This window comes from Mesoplodon mirus (genome assembly GCF_964341445.2).
Source record: "Mesoplodon mirus genome assembly, chromosome: 3".
NCBI lineage: Eukaryota > Metazoa > Chordata > Mammalia > Artiodactyla > Ziphiidae > Mesoplodon > Mesoplodon mirus.
Window position 1 is genome coordinate 161,669,869 of NC_138978.1, and position 19,968 is coordinate 161,689,836.

General features: G+C 43.7%; 1 protein-coding gene across 2 annotated transcripts in view; it reads left to right on the forward strand.

The window, feature by feature from the left end:
* Positions 1–2,634: 2,634 nt before the first annotated feature.
* Positions 2,635–19,968, forward strand: part of STX6 (syntaxin 6) — a 45,899-nt gene continuing 28,565 nt past the window's right edge. Inside the window, exon 1 of one of the 2 annotated variants that reach the window (XM_082615787.1) lies at positions 2,635–2,979. In XM_082615787.1, the coding sequence (XP_082471913.1) occupies positions 2,945–2,979 (35 nt within the window). In that variant the 5' untranslated portion in view covers positions 2,635–2,944. The remainder of the gene's footprint in view (positions 2,980–19,968) is intronic. The other variant, XM_082615786.1, reaches the window with a different exon arrangement.

The following is a 19,968-nucleotide window of genomic DNA, read 5'->3' on the forward strand; positions in this document are numbered from 1 at the left end:
ACTTTAAGTACATTTTCTTTTTCCTACGTATAAAAAATCTCTATGCATAAAACTGTTTCTATATATAAAAATGAACAGAATTGAAATCATATCATATATACAATATTGTCTTGCTACTTTCAATACATGTCATTACACACTTTTAAACATTTTTAGTGACCATCAGATGAATGTCCCATAAATTTTTAGTCACTTCCTTGTGTTGGATATATAGATTGACTAAAATTGGGTTTTTTAATCCAGTGTGTAGATAAGGGTGGAGGTGATGGTAACAACTAAGGCAAAGAAAGAAAACATGACCAGTATGTGGATATTTCCTGTGGCTGGTGCTGGGAAATGTAGACAGCTATGGTCAAGTCAATGGATGCCAACAAGAGCAAGTGTCTCTGGAGTGTTCCAGGAAAGAACATGTATCTCAGGGCTTTTAAAAGATTGGGATAATAATTCACCATGTCCCCAGATTTTGCCTCTAAAGGATTTCTGAAATGTATCCCTCCTTTCTGTCCTCCAGTGAGCTTATTTCAGGACACCCTCATCCCTCCTCTGGATGAAGACCTCCTAGCTGACCTCTCAGCCATTGCTGCACCTGTGTCAAATGCCAGTATTATCCTGTCAATTCCCTCAGCTGCCATGATCTATAGCACAGTGTCCACAGTTCTTAACAGCACAATCAAGGCCCCCCCCCCCATAAACTGGCCCTGCCCCTTTCCAGCCTTAGTTCCTGCGGCCGCAGTCCCATTCCTTCCATTCCGGCAATGCCCCCTGCTGTGGCTCTCCACCCTCCCCCTCCCCCTCCCCGGCCCCTGCCACAGGCTGCCCTGATGTCTCCAGGCTGGGTTGTTTCTGTGGCAACCCATGCCCTTCTTTCACTGTGTAACTGGCCTGGCTCTCCCACCAGTCTGAGAGTTCCTTGAAGTCAAGGACCAAGCCTGTGCATCTCTGTGTCCTTAGTGCCTAGCACACAGTAAGAATACAACACGTGCCAGCACTGTTCTAAGCACTTCTCAGACACGGATTCATTTAATCCTGATGACACTCTCTATGAGGAAGGTTTTATTATAGTATCCATTTCATAGTTGAGGACAATGAGAGACTAAGCAGCTTGCCCAAGACACAACAGTCAGGAAGTAGCAGAATTAGGATTTGAACTCAGGTAATCTGGCTGCAACTATGGCTCTTAATCACAACTCTCATCTTCTCGATTTCTGTGTGTTTATTGAATGAATGAAAGATGATCCCTTTTCAGTTCCCCATCTCAATATGTTCAGAACCAAAACAGTTCTCTTCCAACAGCTTCTTTTTCCCCCCATACCTGACCTCCACTGCTCCTCCAGGGTCTCAGAGAAGACTGGAGTCTTTGGCTTTCACCTCTCTCCTCCTTAACCCTATTCAATCTTTCATCATGTCTAGGTGTTTTGTTTTTCCTTGGAAACATCTATCAGATTCTCCCCTTCCTCTCTATTTACAATTGCTGTCATCCTAGTCTGGTCTTCACCCCTTCAGACTAGATGACCACAGCAGCTTCTGGACTGGTTTCCCTGACTTCACTGCTTCTTTCCGCTGGGGTTTTGGGGTTTCCATGCATTTTAATTTAACCTTCACAACAATCCATGAGCTAAATATTATTATCCATGTTTTATATATGAGGAACTGAATAATAGAACTCAGGTTCAAACAGGGTTTTTTCTGGCTTTGAGCACTCTCCCATCTCCAAAAAGACTGGTGACTTTAAGCAAGTCACTTAACATTCCAAGAGCCTCAGACTTCTCACTTGTAAAATGGGGATAACAACAGTAATTACCTCATTGTGAGAGCAACTGAGATAACACTTAGCACAGTGCTTGACATACAGGAAATGCTCAATGATAATCAGCAAGTAAAGTTCACAAACCCTACAGCATATCTATCATATGTTTGATAACTGTTCTGACCAAAATGCTTTCTGGAATCGCTTTTGAACCATTTAGCCTGGAAGAAGTTGCTATACCTGGCCCTTTCATTGTCCCTCAAAAGTTTTCTCTCTTGGGAAGCACCGTATGCTGTATGAAAACAACGCACAACAAAAGAAAACACACCCCAGTCTGGTAGACAGTGTACAGACTCTCCGGCTCTGCCCTGTCCAGGTTGTGTGAGCACAGGAAATCTTGAAACCTCTCTGAAATTCTCCCATCTACTAAATGGAAATAGTAGTACCGCCCCCCCCACCCCAAGAATATTGAGATAATGCACATACAGCCTTCAGCGCATTGCTGGATATAGTAAGACCTACATAAAGGAGTTGTTCAATATTGTCATAGTCAGATAATGTATACGAGCACGCTTTATTGTAAGTCGAGGACGAGATGGATTTCTAAATCAACATGTTATCAAAAATCAAGTATCAAAAGTAGAGGAAAGGTGAAAGGGTTGTGCAAAGCAGGTACTACGGCGTATCTAGGAAACCCGACAGCCTTTCCCGCAAGGGAACAAGCAGCTCCTCCCCCTGAATCCTGTGGGGCGAGGCGAGAGAAGACCCGCCCTCCCCCACCACCCCCAGAGCCCCGTCTCCAGGGTCTTGTGACAAGGTGCCCAAGCCCCGCCGACAAGGGGCGGGGCCGGGTCTGGTCATGTGAGCATGGGTGCGGAAGTGGTGCGGCGGACGGCGTTCGTGACTGGCGGAGGCTGAGCAACCCGGGGGCGGAGCCAGGCGGCCGGACGCGCTGGGAGGAGCCGGGGGAGGGGGCGGCCGCGGGGCCGGGCCACAGAGTCAGGGATTCGGTCTGCGGTGCTGAACAAGTGCTGGGCCAGCGGTGGGTCAGTGCACCCCGGCCTGCGCGCGCAGAGGCTTCGGGTTCCCCAGGCCGAGGCGCCGGCGGCCGCGCGAGGCGGGTGAGGTGGGCAGAGGGAGGTTCGCTGGGCGCGCTGTGCGCGGAGCAGGCGTGAGGCGGCCGGGGGCCGGGACGCCATGTCCATGGAGGACCCCTTCTTTGTGGTGAAAGGGTGAGTGTCGCCGAGGGCTCCACTGGAGGAGGAGGTGGCCGTGCTGCCTGCCCGCACCTCCCCGCTCTCCTCGCTGTAGGGGGATGGGAGACAAGTAGAGGCTGGCGAGGGGACAGTGGGGACGGCTTAGCCTTGAGGGCCATGATCAAGCGTCCAGAGACATCCCCTCCCCGTCCTACCTGGACTTTGAAACCCGTGACCCCAATTAAGCCCCTGGGGAGGGGGTCCCCTTTGGCCTGTACGCTGCCCTACAACTTATTTGGAGGGGTGGAGGGGTTCAGCAGCTCTGCAGGTGGGAAGGGAGATAGGCGTCCCAGACCAAATTGCAGCTGTAGTGGAGAACGGGGCCCTGCTTCGAAGGGGGAAAAACAGCATCTGGGCAGGAAAAGGGAAATGGCCCTCCTGAGCTTTGTAGTTGGCGTGCACGGGGGTGAGCTCCCATTGTCCATTGAGTTCGGAGCTCTGGCCCGCAGACTGGTGAGACCACAACATACCCAGAGGCGTCTGAGCACGTTTGCAGGCTGGGAGGCGGGGGCGCGAGGCTCCGGAAGACAACTCAATTCAGTGGGGGAGTTTTTACTGAGTAATGGGAGGGGAGGAAAGCAGTCGTTCAAACTCAGTGATGATGTTGGAAGGAAAACAAAATGAAATCAGCCAAACCAAACTTTCCTTAGCTTTCTGTTAGCACCGGGATTTTCCCACAGTGCTAAAGGAAATGAGTGCTTTCTTTTTAACTCCCTGGTTTCATCCAGGCTGTTTGACAGGTTTCCCCCGTTTCTTCTGCCTTTCAGGCTAGAACAGCCTTAACTTATTTTTCCCTATGAGCTGTCGTGACTCCATCTTTGATTGCTCAGTCGTTTGGAGGTAGAAACTTTATTTGCACTGTTACATAGGCTTTATAGCCATTAAACAAATTCAGGAAAGATCGATTCTGTTGTTATAATTTATAACCTTGTTATAATATATAACCTCCTCCTCCAGGGTTATAATTTGTCAGCTTTTGTTTTAAATGTCAAACGTTAAAATTCTGAGAACTGCAAAGTTCCGGAAAGATCAGTGCTGATAATCATAAAGTGTCCCTTTGCTTTCAAGTAGTTGCTGCTAGCTTCCTATTTTTGTAGGGGTAAAAGCTGACCAGTTGCTTGAGTGTGTTTTAAGGGTTCCTCTCAGAAAATTTAAGTGGTACTTTAGGTGAAATACTTTATTATCAATGATACAGTAAGATATATTTTTTAACATTTCCCTAAAAAGATTTTCCTTCACCTGACTTTAATTGAGATGGGAAAATGCTGAGTTTAGATTATTAGTAATATGTGGCTCTCCATCTGGAAAATGTGTTGCTTATTAGAAGGATTGATTTTTAGGGGTTGATTTTTAAGTGTGAAAGCTGTGTGTTTTTTTCCCTTGAATGAATGTTCTTAATGCTTAGGTTGCAAAGGTTATCTCTGGCAGTGGAGGCCATAGATAATCAGAATTTTTGGTTTGATTTTTAATTGAATTTGTGAAAATGCTAAATTGCTCTGCTATCTTGACTTTTTTTCCCTGCTAGTATCCAATACAGTTTGCCAAGGCTTGCTCACTGATTAGATATCACTGCTTTATTGGAACATTGGCCTGGAGTGTTGGTTGACTTTTACATGGTTTTAGCTCATGTCGTTAAGGCGTCAAAACCTTCTGCTGAGGAAAAGTAAAATTAGCTATACGAGTGTCTCCAGATTATGCGACGGAATATATGGGGAGCCATTCAGGTAGTTCTGTTTATTAAAAGTTTTGAAAGTGCACTGCACAATGTGGAAGAATTAAAGATGCCTAAATTGTGGTACTTAGCCTAGGAACTGATAGTCTAATCTGAGAAACAGCTCACCCCAGAATTAAGTAGAAATGACAGGTGGAAATGATTTAAGTGCCGAAGTGAATCCTACAGATGATTAACTCCCCCAGTAGTTCAGAGAAAGGCATCTCATTAGGAACAGTTATGACTGGAACAGCTTCAGAGGTAGTAGGTAGGTCTTGAATTAAGTTTCGAAGATGGGGAGCATTTAGATAATGCAGGCCTGTGTCTCTTCTGGACTCATCAGGAAGAGTCTGTTATTGGTCTTCCTGCTTCCAGTCTCTTTCCTCTTGCATCTGCCTTGGTTCTGTTGGATGAGTGCTCTCCAGAATGCAGGGTGAGCCACACATTCCATTTTACATTTCCTAGTAGACACAGTAAAAAGTAAAAAACAGGTGAAGTTGGGCTTCCCTGGTGGCGCAGTGGTTGAGAGTCCGCCTGCCGATGCAGGGGACACGGGTTCGTGCCCCGGTCCCGGAAGATCCCACATGCCGTGGAGCGGCTGGGCCTGTGAGCCATGGCCGCTGAGCCTGCGCGTCTGGAGCGTGTGCTCCGCAACGGGAGGGGCCACAGCAGTGAGAGGCCCGCGTACCGCAAAAAAAAAAAAAAAAAGTGAAGTTAATTTTAGTGTCATCGTTAACCTAGTATAGTGAAAATATTTCAACGTGTGATTAAGGATTATTAAAGAAGATTTTACCCTTTTCGTACTGTCTTCAAAATCTGGTGTGTATTTTTCACTTACAGCACCTCTCAATTTGGATGCTAAATTTTCATCAGGAACACTTGATCTGTATTTAGAGTTCATTAAACTTACAGTTGAAAAAGTATTCAGTAGATTCACATACCCAAATTGTTCCAAATATACTTTAAAAATTTTCGGTAACTGAATTGCGTATCAGTTTTTAAATTTAAATTAATTAAAATTTAGTTCCACAGTCACACTAGCACGGTTCAGCAGTCACATGTGGCATCCATATTGGGCAGCACAGGTGTAGCTTTTCTAGAACCCAAGGAGCTCCCTACTTAACATCACTGAGTGGCTGCCTGTTGCCTACGGAATAAAATCTCAGCACTTCCTGACCTCCGTGACGTAGCCTTCCTCTACCCTCTGCTCACTCTGCCTGCCCTTAGCACAGAGCTCCGGCTTCACCAGACTCAGTACAGTGACGGTGACCGCAGGACTGGATGCTCTTACGCCACATGCATCCACTCTGCCTGATGCACCCACTCTGCCTTATGCACCCGCTCAGCTTTCAGGATTCAGTGTCAGCATCTCCACTGCCTCCAGGAAGTGCTTCCCCTGACACTTGTAACACATTATTGCGCCTCTTCCTCTGGCTGTCTTTCATTATTTGACTGTGAGCTCTGAAGGTTGGAACTGTTTGTTTTTCCTGTATTTCCAGCCCAGCACCTTGAATATACAGCATAAATGTTGAATAAATTCTCTTTGGTGGTTGTGGTTAAGGAGTGGTGGTTCGTGGGTGGGAACACTACCAGCAAAGGCAGGCATTCTGTGTTTAGAAATCATCAAGGAGAGCATCCCAGGTGCAGTAGGAAGTTTATTTGGAGAAGTAATAATAACAATAGCTAACATTTAAAGAATGCAACTCCTATGTCAGGTGTCGCATGCTAAGTAAGCACTTTATAAGAATTTTCACTTTATAAGAACAGTTCTGTGGTGTGGGTATTAACCCCATTTTACACATGAGGAGCTGAGGGAGCACAGAGGGGTTGAGTTACTTCCCCAGAGTCACACAGCTAATAGGTAGTGAACCCAGAATTCAAAATTCAGCTGCCTAGTTCTGCTTGCCTGGTTCATACTGTTAACACTTCTACAGGTACATCCAAAGGTACAGGTAGAATAGGGTCAAGAAGAGTCTCTAAGAGGCCGTTGGAGATTTTTAAAGCAGGGAAATGACATGAAATTAGGGTTTCAGGAATATTGATTTGATAATAGTGTTGGATGCATCAGTGCATAGAAAGTTTTTTTTTTTTTTTTTTTTTTTGCAGTATGTGGGCCTCTCACTGCCGTGGCCCCTCCTGTTGCGGAGCACAGGCTCCGGACGCGCAGGCCCAGTGGCCATGGCTCACGGGCCCAGCCGCTCCGCGGCATGTGGGATCTTCCCGGACCAGGGCACGAACCCGTGTTCCCTGCATCGGCAGGCGGACTCTCAACCACTGCACCACCAGGGAAGCCCTGTAGACAGATTAAAAAGGAGACCAGGGCTTCCCTGGTGGCGCAGTGGTTAAGAATCCGCCTGCCAATGTAGGGGACACAGGTTCGAGCCCTGGTCCGGGAAGATCCCACATGCCTCGGAGCAGCTAAGCCTGTGTGCCACAACTGCTGAGCCTGCGTTCTGGAGCGTGCGAGCCACAACTACTGAAGCCCGTGGGCTTAGAGCCTGGGCTCTGCAGCAAGAGAAGCCACTGCAATGAGAAGCCCGTGCACCGCAATGAAGACCCAACGCAGCCAAAAATAAATAAATAAAAAGTAAAAAGTAAAAAGGAGACCAGTTCGAAAGCTGTTTTAATTTAAATATGCAGTGATTAGTGCCTAAGTGTTCGAAGCTCGTTTTGTGAGGTTTTGACACTCTCGATGTCTTCTTGTTAAGAGCAGAATCCCAGAACACGGGAGAAAACTACCACAGTTGGGCAGATGTGGCCCTACCTGGCACAGACATTCACAGTGGTATTTTCACTACCAGAACCCCTAGCTCTACTGAATCAACTCAGGCCTGCCCCTAAGTTGTAGTTTGTCTAGTTGACCCTCTCCTGTGTGTTCTCGCTGGGTGAGCTTGATTATTCCCATGTGTCAAGCGGTCCCTGTGTATCTGTGCACATCCTGCATCCCAGTCACTCTGACCCAACTCTCTCCTGTGTGTTTTTCTGTGTTTTCTACTAATTGTTCGACATCCCCCATGCTATGGGGTGGATATCTTCCCCTTTTTTTCTTTTCCTTCCCCCTCCTTAAAAATGCCTGCCTCTTCTTAGCCCTCTTTACTCCTGACTCCTCACAGCCCTTCAGTCCCATGTCCACTTGGTCACCAGGGCCTATCAGTGCATCCCCTGGATATCTCTGGAATCCTCTCTTCCTCTCTGGTTTTGGTTCCTCCACCTTAGTTCATGTCCTTGTCCTCTCCCACCTGAACTCTTCTAAGCAGCTTCTTCAGCAAGCTTCATTTGCACCGCTGCCAGACGTGACCTCAGAGACACGGTCAGGTCACAGCTCTATTCGGAATCCTTCATTCTGAAATACTTACCGAGTGTCTGTTTTCTGTGTGCCAGGAGCTAAGGGTACAGCAGTGAACAAATGATATCCCTGTCCTTACGAAGCTTATATTCTAGAGACGGACGGTAAAAAAATGAACGAATATATGGTATGTCAGGTGGTGATAAATTCTGTAAGAAGAACAAAGCTGGCGTAAAGGGAAAGGAAATGCATGTTCTGGGTGTAATTTTTTCTTTTTATGTGACTTCCGGAGGCAGTGAGGTTTGGTGAAAGAACTGAGCTTTGTTAATCAAGCTCACCCAAGGTTGGGATCTCACTTCTGTCAATTACTTGGTGTAAGTTTTGGCACATTAGTTATCCTCTCTGAACCTGTTTCTTTCTTTCTTTTTTTTTTTTTTTGCGGTACGCGGGCCTCTCACTGTTGTGGCCTCTCGCATTGCGGAGCACAGGCTCCGGACGCGCAGGCTCAGCGGCCATGGCTCACGGCCCAGCCGCTCCGCGGCATGTGGGATCTTCCCGGACCGGGGCACGGACCCGTGTCCCCTGCATCAGCAGGCGGACTCTCAACAACTGCGCCACCAGGGAAGCCCTGAACCTGTTTCTTTATGTACAAAATTGGCTTAACAATGCCTGCTTTATCGGTTATGAGGATTAAATGAGTTAATGCATGTAAGTTGCCTCAGCACAGTTTGGAGTATGTATCAAGTGCTCAGTAAACATTCTCTTAACTGTCTATATGTCTCCATCCAAACAGGCTGCCCTTTCTGAGAGGAAAGACCATGTCTTACTGGTGTGTGTGTGTGGTGGGGGGCTTTTTTTCTTTTTGGAGTAACATTTAAAGTGATATATGCTCATTTTAGAAAACTTAGGAAATAAAAATATAAAAAAGGATTAAAAATTCATTGAAATACCACCATCCAGAAATAATTAGTTAAAATTTTGGTGTTTTTTAAATCTGTTTCTATTAACAGTTTTATTTAATACTATCCATCAGTTTTTGATCTCTCTTTTTTTTTTTGATACAAATATATCAGTCACTGTCCTGAGAACATGACAGGGATTGTCTTTTTAATCCTTATGAAGTAGGTACTAGTACTATTATTATTATCATCTTACAAATGAAGAAAATGAAAGAGAGTAAAAAAAAAAAAAAAACTTCCAAGTTCATAAGCCTGTAATTGGAAAGGCCAGGATTTATATAAATGGGTATTATTGTTGTTATTAATCATTAAGAACTTGGGATCATAATGTCTTATAATCTTTTCATCTGTATTTTTTTATATCCTTAAAATGCCTTTGGTGGGGAGGCTTTAATGACTGTATTGTATTTTGTTATATAAATGTGATATAACTTATCACCCAGGACAAGGTTTATGATGTACCTAAATTTTTCACTGTTACAGTTAATATAGTGGCAAGCCTGCTTGTCACAGGTCTTCATTGCTGCTCCTGATTATTTCCATAGCCTGTTGTCCTGTAGCAGGTTTGCTAATTCAGAGAGGGTGCACATTTTCAAAGCTTCTGATGCATGTTGCCAAATTGCCCTCTAGGAAACACCCCTAACTCCACTCGACTCACTACCCCACCCCCAAAAGTTTGATGGGCCCATTTCCCTTGACCCCTTGCCTGTACTGAGTCTCCTTTTAAGAAATCTTAACTAATTTGCTAGGTGAAACATACCATATTTGAATCATGTTGTTTTCATCATTATGTTCAGTAAGGTGTTACATAGTATTTGTTTGATGAGCGAGCCCATTTTGAGTTTTGGGTTCTGTAGTTTTTTTTCCCTCTCTTGTTTGCAACTTCTAATCAGAATAAGCCACTAAGAAATTGAGCGGTGGAATATGAGTATTTTGGTACCAAGTGAGCCTCTCCTATAGGTAAAAGGCATGAATGTTGTGGTTCTTTAATATGTTACTGATTTGGAGGCGTTGTGTGCCCGAACAAGGACAGTTTTATTTCCAGGTTCTTGGCTGTGGATCTGTGTTGAAATAAAGGCATAAGTAAGCAGATGAGCCAGATAGTGTCTGTTACATTGCATTATTCTCTAACCATCCCTGGTCTGTGTGTACAGACTGTTAAACTCTAGGTTATGAGCTCCTTGAAGGCAAGCATTGTGCATTTTAGTCACACTGTTGAAAAAACTGTTTATTGGTATAGTCACTGTGAAAAAATTATCCTTATTTACAGAGTAATTGTATCCAGTAAAATTGAATGTAAGTCAGGTCTCATTTTCTACTTTTTAAAAATCAAGCAGATGTTTCTTTCTTTCTTTCTTTTTTTTTTTTTTGGCTGTGCTGTGTGGCTCATGGGATCTTAGTTCCCTGACCAGGAATTGAACCCGGGTCCTCAGCAGTGAGAGCACGACGTCCTGACCACTGTACCACCAGGGAATTCCCCAATCAGATGTTTCACTGTAAAAACCACTTTGCAGACATTTGTTATATTGAATTAGGCATTTATTGAATGCCTAATAACTCTATTTGGCTCCTGAAATTGTAGTCTGGTTTGGAGAACACTGTGCAGATATGTGAAACAGTGTAGGTGATAGACAATATGCTTTACATATAAGAGTTTGGAATAGAGCTGAGATACTGTGGAGACTGAAAAAGCTTGGCAAGACCCCCAGGGGGAATGTTGGTCAGTGACACTTTAGTGAAGCAAGGAGGGCCTCAATCTGGGCCTTGAAGGAAATGTCTGCTTTTCATTTGCAGAGGTGTAAGGACTCTTCCAGCTGGGGAAACAGCGAGTGAAAGTAGAGCCAGGAATGAGGAAAGGGAGGATGGGAAGAAGACCTGCCAAGTGAAACAGATTTTGTTTCAGTGAGAAATCAGGTTGGAGATTAAAGTCGGCCAGTTTTGGGGTGGAGGAGGCGTGGAATACCCAGCTGAGGAGTTTAAAGTTAATGTTTCCTATTGTAAATTCTTAATCAGGAGGTGGTTTTAACTAGCAAGTTACTATGGCACTTGCCTATGGTCTAACAACTTCTGAGGGCTCAAACCCGGGTCTTCTGATTCCACAAAGAAAATAGATTTGTCTGGAGCCTTTGCAAAGATGGAATTGAATTAGGTCTTGGTACTGGAAGGCCCCTCATGCTCTGGGTCAGCAGAACTAGAGGCCAGAAGACAAGAAGTGTGAGCCCCCGTTCTCTTATTTGTTTAATGAGTGCAGACTAGTTATCGTGAAAGTTCCTTCTAGATCTAAAATCCAGTGATGCAGCTTAAGTAGAGGTTGTGCAGGGTGAGAAATAAGAGGAAGAGTCAAAGATGATGCTTGTCTAGACAAGTTTCAGATCTTGGAAAATAGTGTTACTGTTGACTAAAATGAGGAAGTTAGAGAAGGAAGCTTTTTTCTGTTTCATTTTGTTGTATGAATATTTACTGTTTTGTAGGGAGGATATGATTGGTTTGGTTTTAGGCAAATGGAATGATCCTGTAGGCAGCTAAAAATATAGGAATTAGTCCTGGGTGAGAGGTCAGGGTTGGAAATGCCGTGGGGAGTCATCAGCTTCAAGGAATCTTTTGAACCTGCTAGTGTTGATGAGCACCTAGAAGCTATAAAAATAGTGCTGAGAAATACTGGGACCAGGTGGAGGAAGAGGAAAGAGAAAATTAGTAGAAACTAGAAGAGCACAATGTCACAAAAACAAGGAAGTGAGAGGTTCAAGAAAATAGGCTGTGGTGTCAAGTACACTGGAAATGAGGACGAGTTCAAGTCACCCACGACTTTGACCTGCAGTGTCATTGGTGAGTAGTGCTATCCCAGGGGCATTGTGGAAGCAGCAGCAGGCTGAGGTCAAAATTGGATATAACTATAGGAAGCTAAGTGAAGACTCTTTTTCCCCTCCAGGAGAATTATTGCGAAAGATATTATCACAGTGAAGTTGAATTTGGAAATGGCAGTAAGGTCAAGTGCAGGGTATGTGTGTTTTTCCCTTTAAATACAAACGATGTGAGTGTGGAAGTCAAGGAGTACAAAGAGCTTCTCACCTAGCCCAAGGAGTTGGTGGGAGAACAGGTTGGTGGGATGCGGGGTAGAAGGGTGATAGGGCTGCAGAGGTTTGCCCAGCCTAGGTTTTTCAGGTTTCATTAGTAGAGTGGAAACCCATCTGCCTTCACTAGCCTCTCAGGGTGTTGATGAAACAGGGACCCCACTGTAAAGAGACATGCAGGATGGGTGCTGCCCCAGGTATAGGTGTTGTGGCTTATTGTGTTTTTCCAAAGGTGGCCGCCCCAATATATATCCTGTCCCATTTGCTTTTCTTAACTTGTGAAGCTGGCATTCTTCTATCCAGCTGGGGTCCTCATTCCTTTTCTTTGAACCCAGGCAGACCTTTGTAACTGCCTCGACTGACAGAATGGGGCAGAAATGACACTGCTTGACTCCTGAAGCTTTCGTCACAAAAGACAACCAACCAGTTCAGCTTCCACCTGCATCTTTCTGACTTGGGACACAAGTCCAGCTCTGCTGAAGCCACTCTGCTGGAGCACTCATGTGGAGAGACTACGCAGACACAGAGATACTACCGCGGAGCACCTGCTTCTGCAGCCCCAGCCTGGCAGTCTTTCAGCTGAGGCCCCACACATTGTGGAGCGGGGACAAGCCATCTCTTCTGTGTTCGGCATGAATGCCTGACCCACAGACTCCCCATAACAAATGGTCGTTTGATGCCATTAAGTTTTGGGGTAACTGTTATACAACCACAGTAACTGGAACAGATGCCAGTTCAGAGCCTATCAGCATGGTCAAAGAAGAAAGGAGAAATCAAAAGGCTGATGGAGGCTGCAGCTATGGTTATCCTGCAATTCGTTGGCCCAACTGAATGACAGATTCCAGGAAACAAAAGCTCCCTAATGGCTAAAATACTTCTTCCTCCCATCTTACCAACAAATTTAGTGAGATCCAGATAAGAAATTATTTTATGGACATCTGGACGTATTGCCTGAAGCCCTAAGGGTTGGTTGGGATGGTGAGCCTTTTACCATGGTGGAACAGACTGGAATGTTATATGGGAGGGGCTCAACTAGCAGTGACCAGGGGTTAGTGCTGGGCTGGCTTCAAAAACAAACTGGGGGGGCTTCCCTGGTGGCGCAGTGGCTGAGAGTCCGCCTGCCAATGCAGGGGACACGGGTTCGTGCCCCGGTCCAGGAAGATCCCACATGCCACGGAGCTGCTGGGCCCATGAGCCTGCACGTCCGGAGTCTGTGCTCTGCAACGGGAGAGGCCACAACAGTGAGAGGCCCACGTACTGCAAAAAAAAAAAAAAAAAAACACAAAAACAAAACTGGGGGACATCCGTGGTGGTCCAGTGGTTAAGATTCCGTGCTTCCAATGCAGGGGATGCGGGTTCGATTCCTGGTCGGGAAACTAAGATCCCACATGCCACATGGCGTGGCAAAAACCAAAACTGGATTGGTTAGTCCTGCCAGTGTCAACTCTTTATAAGGATTGGAAGAATCTGGTTTTGAAAGCTTAGATGAAAGCTTTATTTTTGCCTGAAAGATACATTCTTCAAAGATGTGAACTGTGTTTTCGTTTTTGACAGTTGCTTACTGTCAAAAGAAAGAAGCTCTGTGTTACAGGTGGTCCCATGGGCACTGGCACGGCTTGCCGTGAAGGACCTTCATTCTGGTGGTCATAAGGAGTTCATATCCATGAGGATATGATGGATCCCATCATTTCGATGGGCCGTTTGGTGGACAGCAAGGGAAAGAGGCTCATCTGTAGTATTTCCAACGCTGTGACTCTTGTTACTCATGAAACGTGTAAGACAAAACTAACTTTGGAAGCATCTGCAACAGATATAGGAGCAGAACGTCTGCTTGACTGTTGTAGGAGATAGCCATCTCTCTCCTTCAGTGGATTGAAAGATTTCTCTGGGTCAGGAGCTAAACCTGTAATTCCTAGGAAAGCAATTAGCACGTTTTCGGTGAAATGGTGTCAGACATGATACCCAAAGCTGTCTGTGAGCAGACTATTATTTACCAAGAAGATTGCTAAACTGAAGAGCTCCAAAAATTCAAGGTATACATGGCCCCTCATAGAAAGTTGTGAGTGTCAGACTTTAATCATTCCCATTACGCACTTGGAAGAACAACCTGAAAAGAGCTGCACCTAACTCTACAGGAGACAGAGGCAATATCTTGTGATTTTGACCTTTCTGGAGAGCACAGATGAAAGTGGATCACTGTTGACTGAGGAGTCGGCAGCTGCAGCGCTGCCCACAGGGTGCAGCATGCTCACGGGCTCACTGTGTGGTGAGCACTAACCATGGAGTAGGTGCTGCTGGGCGTGCCTGTGTGGGAAGTGCCTAACTAGCCAATTCATGCAGAAACAACTCCCTTACCTTTCCTGAGAAAGTAGGTGAAGAAAATTCGACCAGCTCTTCTCTGTTGAAACCCTCACAAATATCAAACAGCTGTCGTGGTTATATTGCCTAAAACCTCCGTTTTTTTTAGGTTGCCTAAAACCTCTGTCCTATTCATCCATTTACTTGGAATGACAGGTGATTCTAAATATTTAGTCCCAGATATTTACAAATAGTTCTGAATTGAGCAGGTTGTCTCACTAGGTGGGGTCTTGTACATTATTACATTGTGTCTTGTATTTCTTGAAACTATTCAGAAATTCTAAGTTCTTTGGTATATTCTGGTTACCATTAATATTTGGCTTAAAAATAGGTTTTGTTTGTGACACACGTTTTCTCTTCATTCATGCCTTCTTTTTCAGGGTAATGCTATGCTGAGTTGATATTGGAAGAAGAAAAATTGGGAGGTGTTTTAAACTTTGAGGGACCCCGTTAGTTGCTTTTAAGATAGGATTCCTTGACACACTGCATGTTCTGGCTTTTCAAGATCTGAACCATTGCTGACAGTTCCCACCTTTGGGATCCCTTAAAACGTGTCTTAGAAATGTAAACTAAGACTGCTTTGACTTTCTCGTGTCTATGCTACTACATGAAAACTAAAAATGAAACCTCTTTTAAAAATAAGAGATTGAGGGGCTCCCTGGTGGCACAGTGGTTGGGAGTTCGCCTGCTGATGCAGGGGACGCGGGTTCGTGTCCCGGTCCGGGAAGATCCTACATGCCGCGGAGCGGCTAGGCCCATGAACCATGGCCGCTGAGCCTGCGCTTCCGGAGCCTGTGCTCCGCAACGGGAGAGGCTGTAGCAGTGAGAGGCCTGCGTACCGAAAAAAAAAACAAAAAAAACACACCTCAGTATGTCCAAAATAAATTCTTAAAAAAAAAAAAAAAAAAGAGAGATTGAGAGTGGAATAAGCCAGGTCACTGGCCAGGCCTGTTGGGTTTTGAATGTCATCCTGGGATTGCTTTGCAGCATTTTTCTAATTCCTGCCATTTCTGTCATTTCTTCTTTAGGACATGCACAAGTTCTTGCATGCTTAAGGACTCCTTGATTTCACTCTGTGCTGCAAGAATTGAGTCTACCCACCTGCCCCTCCTCCCCCTCAAGTCTGGAAGTGTGGCCCTTGGATCCCAAGGGGGTCTCAAGATCCTTTCATAGAAGAGCCCCTCAGCTTAAACTGCTTTTCATGATACTACTCAGATGTTATTTGCTTTTTCTCATCATGTTGACAGTAACACGGATGGTGCAAACTGCTGGTGCCTTAGCCTAAATCAAGGCAGTGGCACCAAACTGTACTAGTAGTCATTGTATTCCTCCCTCACAGTGAAAAAGAAAAATGAGAATCATATTCCTTCAAGAATGTTCTTCATGAAACAGTAAAAAAAAAAAAAAAAAAAAAATTAATTTTATCAAATCTTGAGTCCCAAGAACACCTTTCCTCATTTTTTTTAAAGTTATAATTTACCTACAGTAAAATTGACCCTTTTTAGTGTATACTTCTGTGAAATTTGACAAATGCATATAGTCAGTAACGACCACCTCCACAAATAAGTTGCAGGACAGATCCATCACCCCCAAAAGTTTCTGTGTCCCCCTTCCCCCATGCCCAGCATCTGGCAACTACTGATCTATTTTCTGTCCCTATAGCTCTGCCTTCTCCAGAATGTTACAGAAATGGAATCATATAATGTGTGGCCTTCTGAGTCTAACTTCTCACATTTCGCATAATGCATTTGAGATTTGTCCATATTGTTGCATGTATTTGTGGTTTGTTTCTTTTTATTGCTGAGTAGTATTCCATTGTTCAGATGTACCACAGTTTGTCCATTCCTTAGTTGAAGGACATTCGGGTTGTTTTCACTTTTTGGCTGTTACGACTAAAGCTACTATAAGAATTTGCAGGTTGTTATATGAATCTGTGTGTTTTTGTATCACCTTGAAGTGGGGTTGTTGGGTCATAATTGTAAGTGTATGTTTTTTTTTGTTTTTTATAAATTTTATTTATTTTTGGCTGCGTTGGGTCTTCGTTGCTGCGCGTGGGCCTTCTCTAGTTGCTGCAAGCAGGGGCTACTCTTTGTTGCGGTGCGTGGGCTTCTTATCGTGGTGGCTTCTCTTGTTGTGGAGCACGGGCTCTAGGTGCGCGGGCTTCAGTAGTTGTGGCTCATGGGCTCTAGAGCAGAGGCTCAGTAGTTGTGGCACATGGGCTTAGTTGCTTCGTGGCATGTGGGATCTTCCCGGACCAGGGCTTGAACCTGTGTCCCCTGCACTGGCAGGAGGATTCTTAACCACTGCTCCACCAGGGAAGCCCCTGTATGTTTAATCTTAAGAAACAGCCACACTGTTTTCCAAAGTAGCTGCACAGTTTTGCATTTCCACCAGTAATGAATGAGAGTTCCAGTTACTCCACCACCTGGTCAGCACTTGGCATTGTCAATTGGTTGGTTAGTTGTGTGAAGCCATTCTAAGTTTGTAGTGGTATCTCATTATGGATTTACTTTGCATTTTTCTGATGACTAATGATATTAGGCATCTTTTCATGTGCTTAGTTGTCATTTGTATGTCGTATCTGGTGAAGTGACTGTTCAGATCTTCTGTCCATTTTTAAATTGAGTTTTCTTAATTTTGAGAGTTAAAAAAAAATACATTGTAGATACAAGTCATTAATCAGACATGTAATGCACAAATGTTTTCTCCCGGCCTTAGTACACATTTAATACTCTGTGTGACAAAATGAGAGAGTGCATGAAACACTTTTGCTGTATTGTGAGCTAAGATGGTGACTCCAGGGTAAGCACTTCTGTGATCCAGCTGTGAGCTGAAATAGCTCGTTTTTACCTCCACAGAATCTCATTTTTTATTCAAAGAATGACTTGTAAACTGGTTATTGAGATTTGCGTATGTTCACAAATCTCAAAATTATCTTAAAAAAACTTGAGTTTTTCTCAAAAATGAATGAGGTGAACCTGTCACTTCTCGGAAAACAACTGAGAGTATTTTTGTGGATGATGAAATTAGAACCTTTTTTTAAAAAATAGAATTTTGGAAAGCTTGTATCAACTGCTATCATCTTACAGATTCCCAGTAGTTAAGTTTTTCTGATGGAATTGGTGGTGATATTATTATATGATTTTGGATATTGAAATGAGTCAGCATTTGGAAGATCTCTGATGCTCAGTAAACTAATACTTTACAAATGACCAGTACGTGATGCTGTAAAATCATATGTGGGTAAAACATCCATTCACAATACAAGATGGAACAGTGGGTTGTAATGTATGAGGATATACAACGTCTTTGGTACAGTTTCAGCTTCCACATTGCAGCTAACCTTTAAGAAACTGCCACTTGTTGAGTTTTTGTATTGTGTCAAGAAAGAATATCCACAATTATCCGAAAAGACTGTTAAAATACTGTTAAAATACTCTTCCCTTTTCCAACTACCTATCTGTATGAGGCTGGATTTCCATCATATACTTCAACCAAAATGTATGTCAACAGACTGAATGTCGAAGCAGATGTGAGAATCCACCTGTCTACTGCTAAACCAGATATTAAAGAGATTTGAAAAAATGTGAATCAGTGCCACTCTTCTTACTAAATATTGTTGTTTTAGAAATTTTTGGTGAAAACATTAACATATCGTAATTGCATCATTATGTTTGATTAATTGGTAAATATTTTTAAATATCTGTTTGCATTTCTAATACAGTAAGTGGCAATAGATAGAGTCCACATTAATCTGAGTTCTTTGGAGTCTTCAATAATTTTGAAAAGTGCAAAAGAGCCCTGAGACCAAGAAAGTTTATGGATCACTGCTTAAGAGTTTAATTCCGGCATCCTATTTGTCTACTGGTGTGGAGAACATGGTATGCCCTAGCCTGAGGCTTCTAGTTCTCAAAAAGGAATTCAAATTTCCTTTACAGAACTGATAATTTTCATACTCTTTAGAATGAGATATTATTTTAATTGTTTTTTTTTGTTTTTTGGTTTTTTTTCCCCTTTTGCGGCACGCGGGCCTCTCACTGCTGTGGCCTCTCCCGTTGCGGAGCACAGGAGCGCAGGCTCAGCGGCCATGGCTCACGGGCCCAGCCGCTCCCGGCATGTGGGATCTTCCCGGACCGGGGCACGAACCCGTGTCCCCTGCATCGGCAGGAGGACTCTCAACCACTGGGCCACCAGGGAAAGCCCAGATATCATTTTAGATACCTTTTTAACTCTGTCTTCTGTTGTCGTAGAGGATATTCAACACTTACAAATAAACCAAGTACTTCATATTATGGCAAAATGTATACCTCTTTCTTTACCAAATCAGCCAGAAACCTCAGTAAAGAGTAAAAATAGCAGATTGACATCTCACTTAGTCCTTCATCTTTTTGTCTCAAATAGAGTTTCTCTTTAGCACTAAAAGCATAAGACTGATGTGAGAGGAAAAATGAGGGGACTTGCCTAACCCATGAAGTGGTTATGAACATAACCTTGGTAGATTCATTGTTGGCCGCGTAGCTCAGTGATGTATTCAGCCGGACCCAATGGCTGTATTCTCTATTTAACATTCAGCTTTTTAGCTCTCATCAGTATTCACAGTCCAAGATATCGTAAGGCACCTTTCTTCATTTTGTTAGTTCTGTCTCCTCTGGTATTTGAAATGTCAGAGGGAATAGGATGCGTGCAATTTCTGTTTTAAAGCAATAGATAACGAACACACTGATTGAACACCCAGAAGAATTGGTTAAGAAATCATAGAAGGATCAAAACAGATCTCTTAGCTTAGGAGCATGAAGATTATAATCTTTGTACACAAGAGACCATGATTATAAAATGAGTCCTTTTTGGTTTTTATATGTGGTAGTGTTAGATTATAATATTTAAATGGTGGATATTGGCCCAATGGCAGGGGCAGGGGAGGAGTTTTTAAGACTCCTTGTGACTGTATCTAATCTAAAAGCAAAATAGGCCATAGCTCTTAATGGCCTAGTCTCACTCGCTAAACATGAAGCACACTAATCTGCTGTACAGAGTGGCTTAATCCAGGAAAGTAGATAAATTTAAAGCAAATAATGTTTAGGAATCTTCTAATGAGATGTTGGATTTTAAAATGTCTCAGATTAAAATACTTGCCTTCTAAAAGACTAGCTGTGTAAGAGTAACCCTTCCTTCTATCTTTTTTTACCCCCCTTCCACACGAACCTCCCCAAGAAAAGGAAAGTTGTTTTAGAACCTTCTCTTCTGAATATAAATTACGTCACTCCAACTGGCAACATGTGTGAATGTTAACGGCCCTTTAGTTAATTTATATTATAGCTTCTTAGACTACTTCTAAATACAGTCCGTTAGAAAAATTAAATTTTGTCCTTCACAAACTTGGTAATTAGAGCTGCTTAAGTAGTGGCTGTTTTATTTTGAAATCAGCTGAGAACATAATACTCAGCCTATTATTTTAAAGTTTTGAACTTTGATATTTGTCCATGAAGAGCCTTCTGTAACGACTTAAAAACACTTTGGGGAATGGTGGTTGCTGAGGATGGTGTCTGATCGTAAAGGTTCACCTAAGTCTTATAAGTTGTT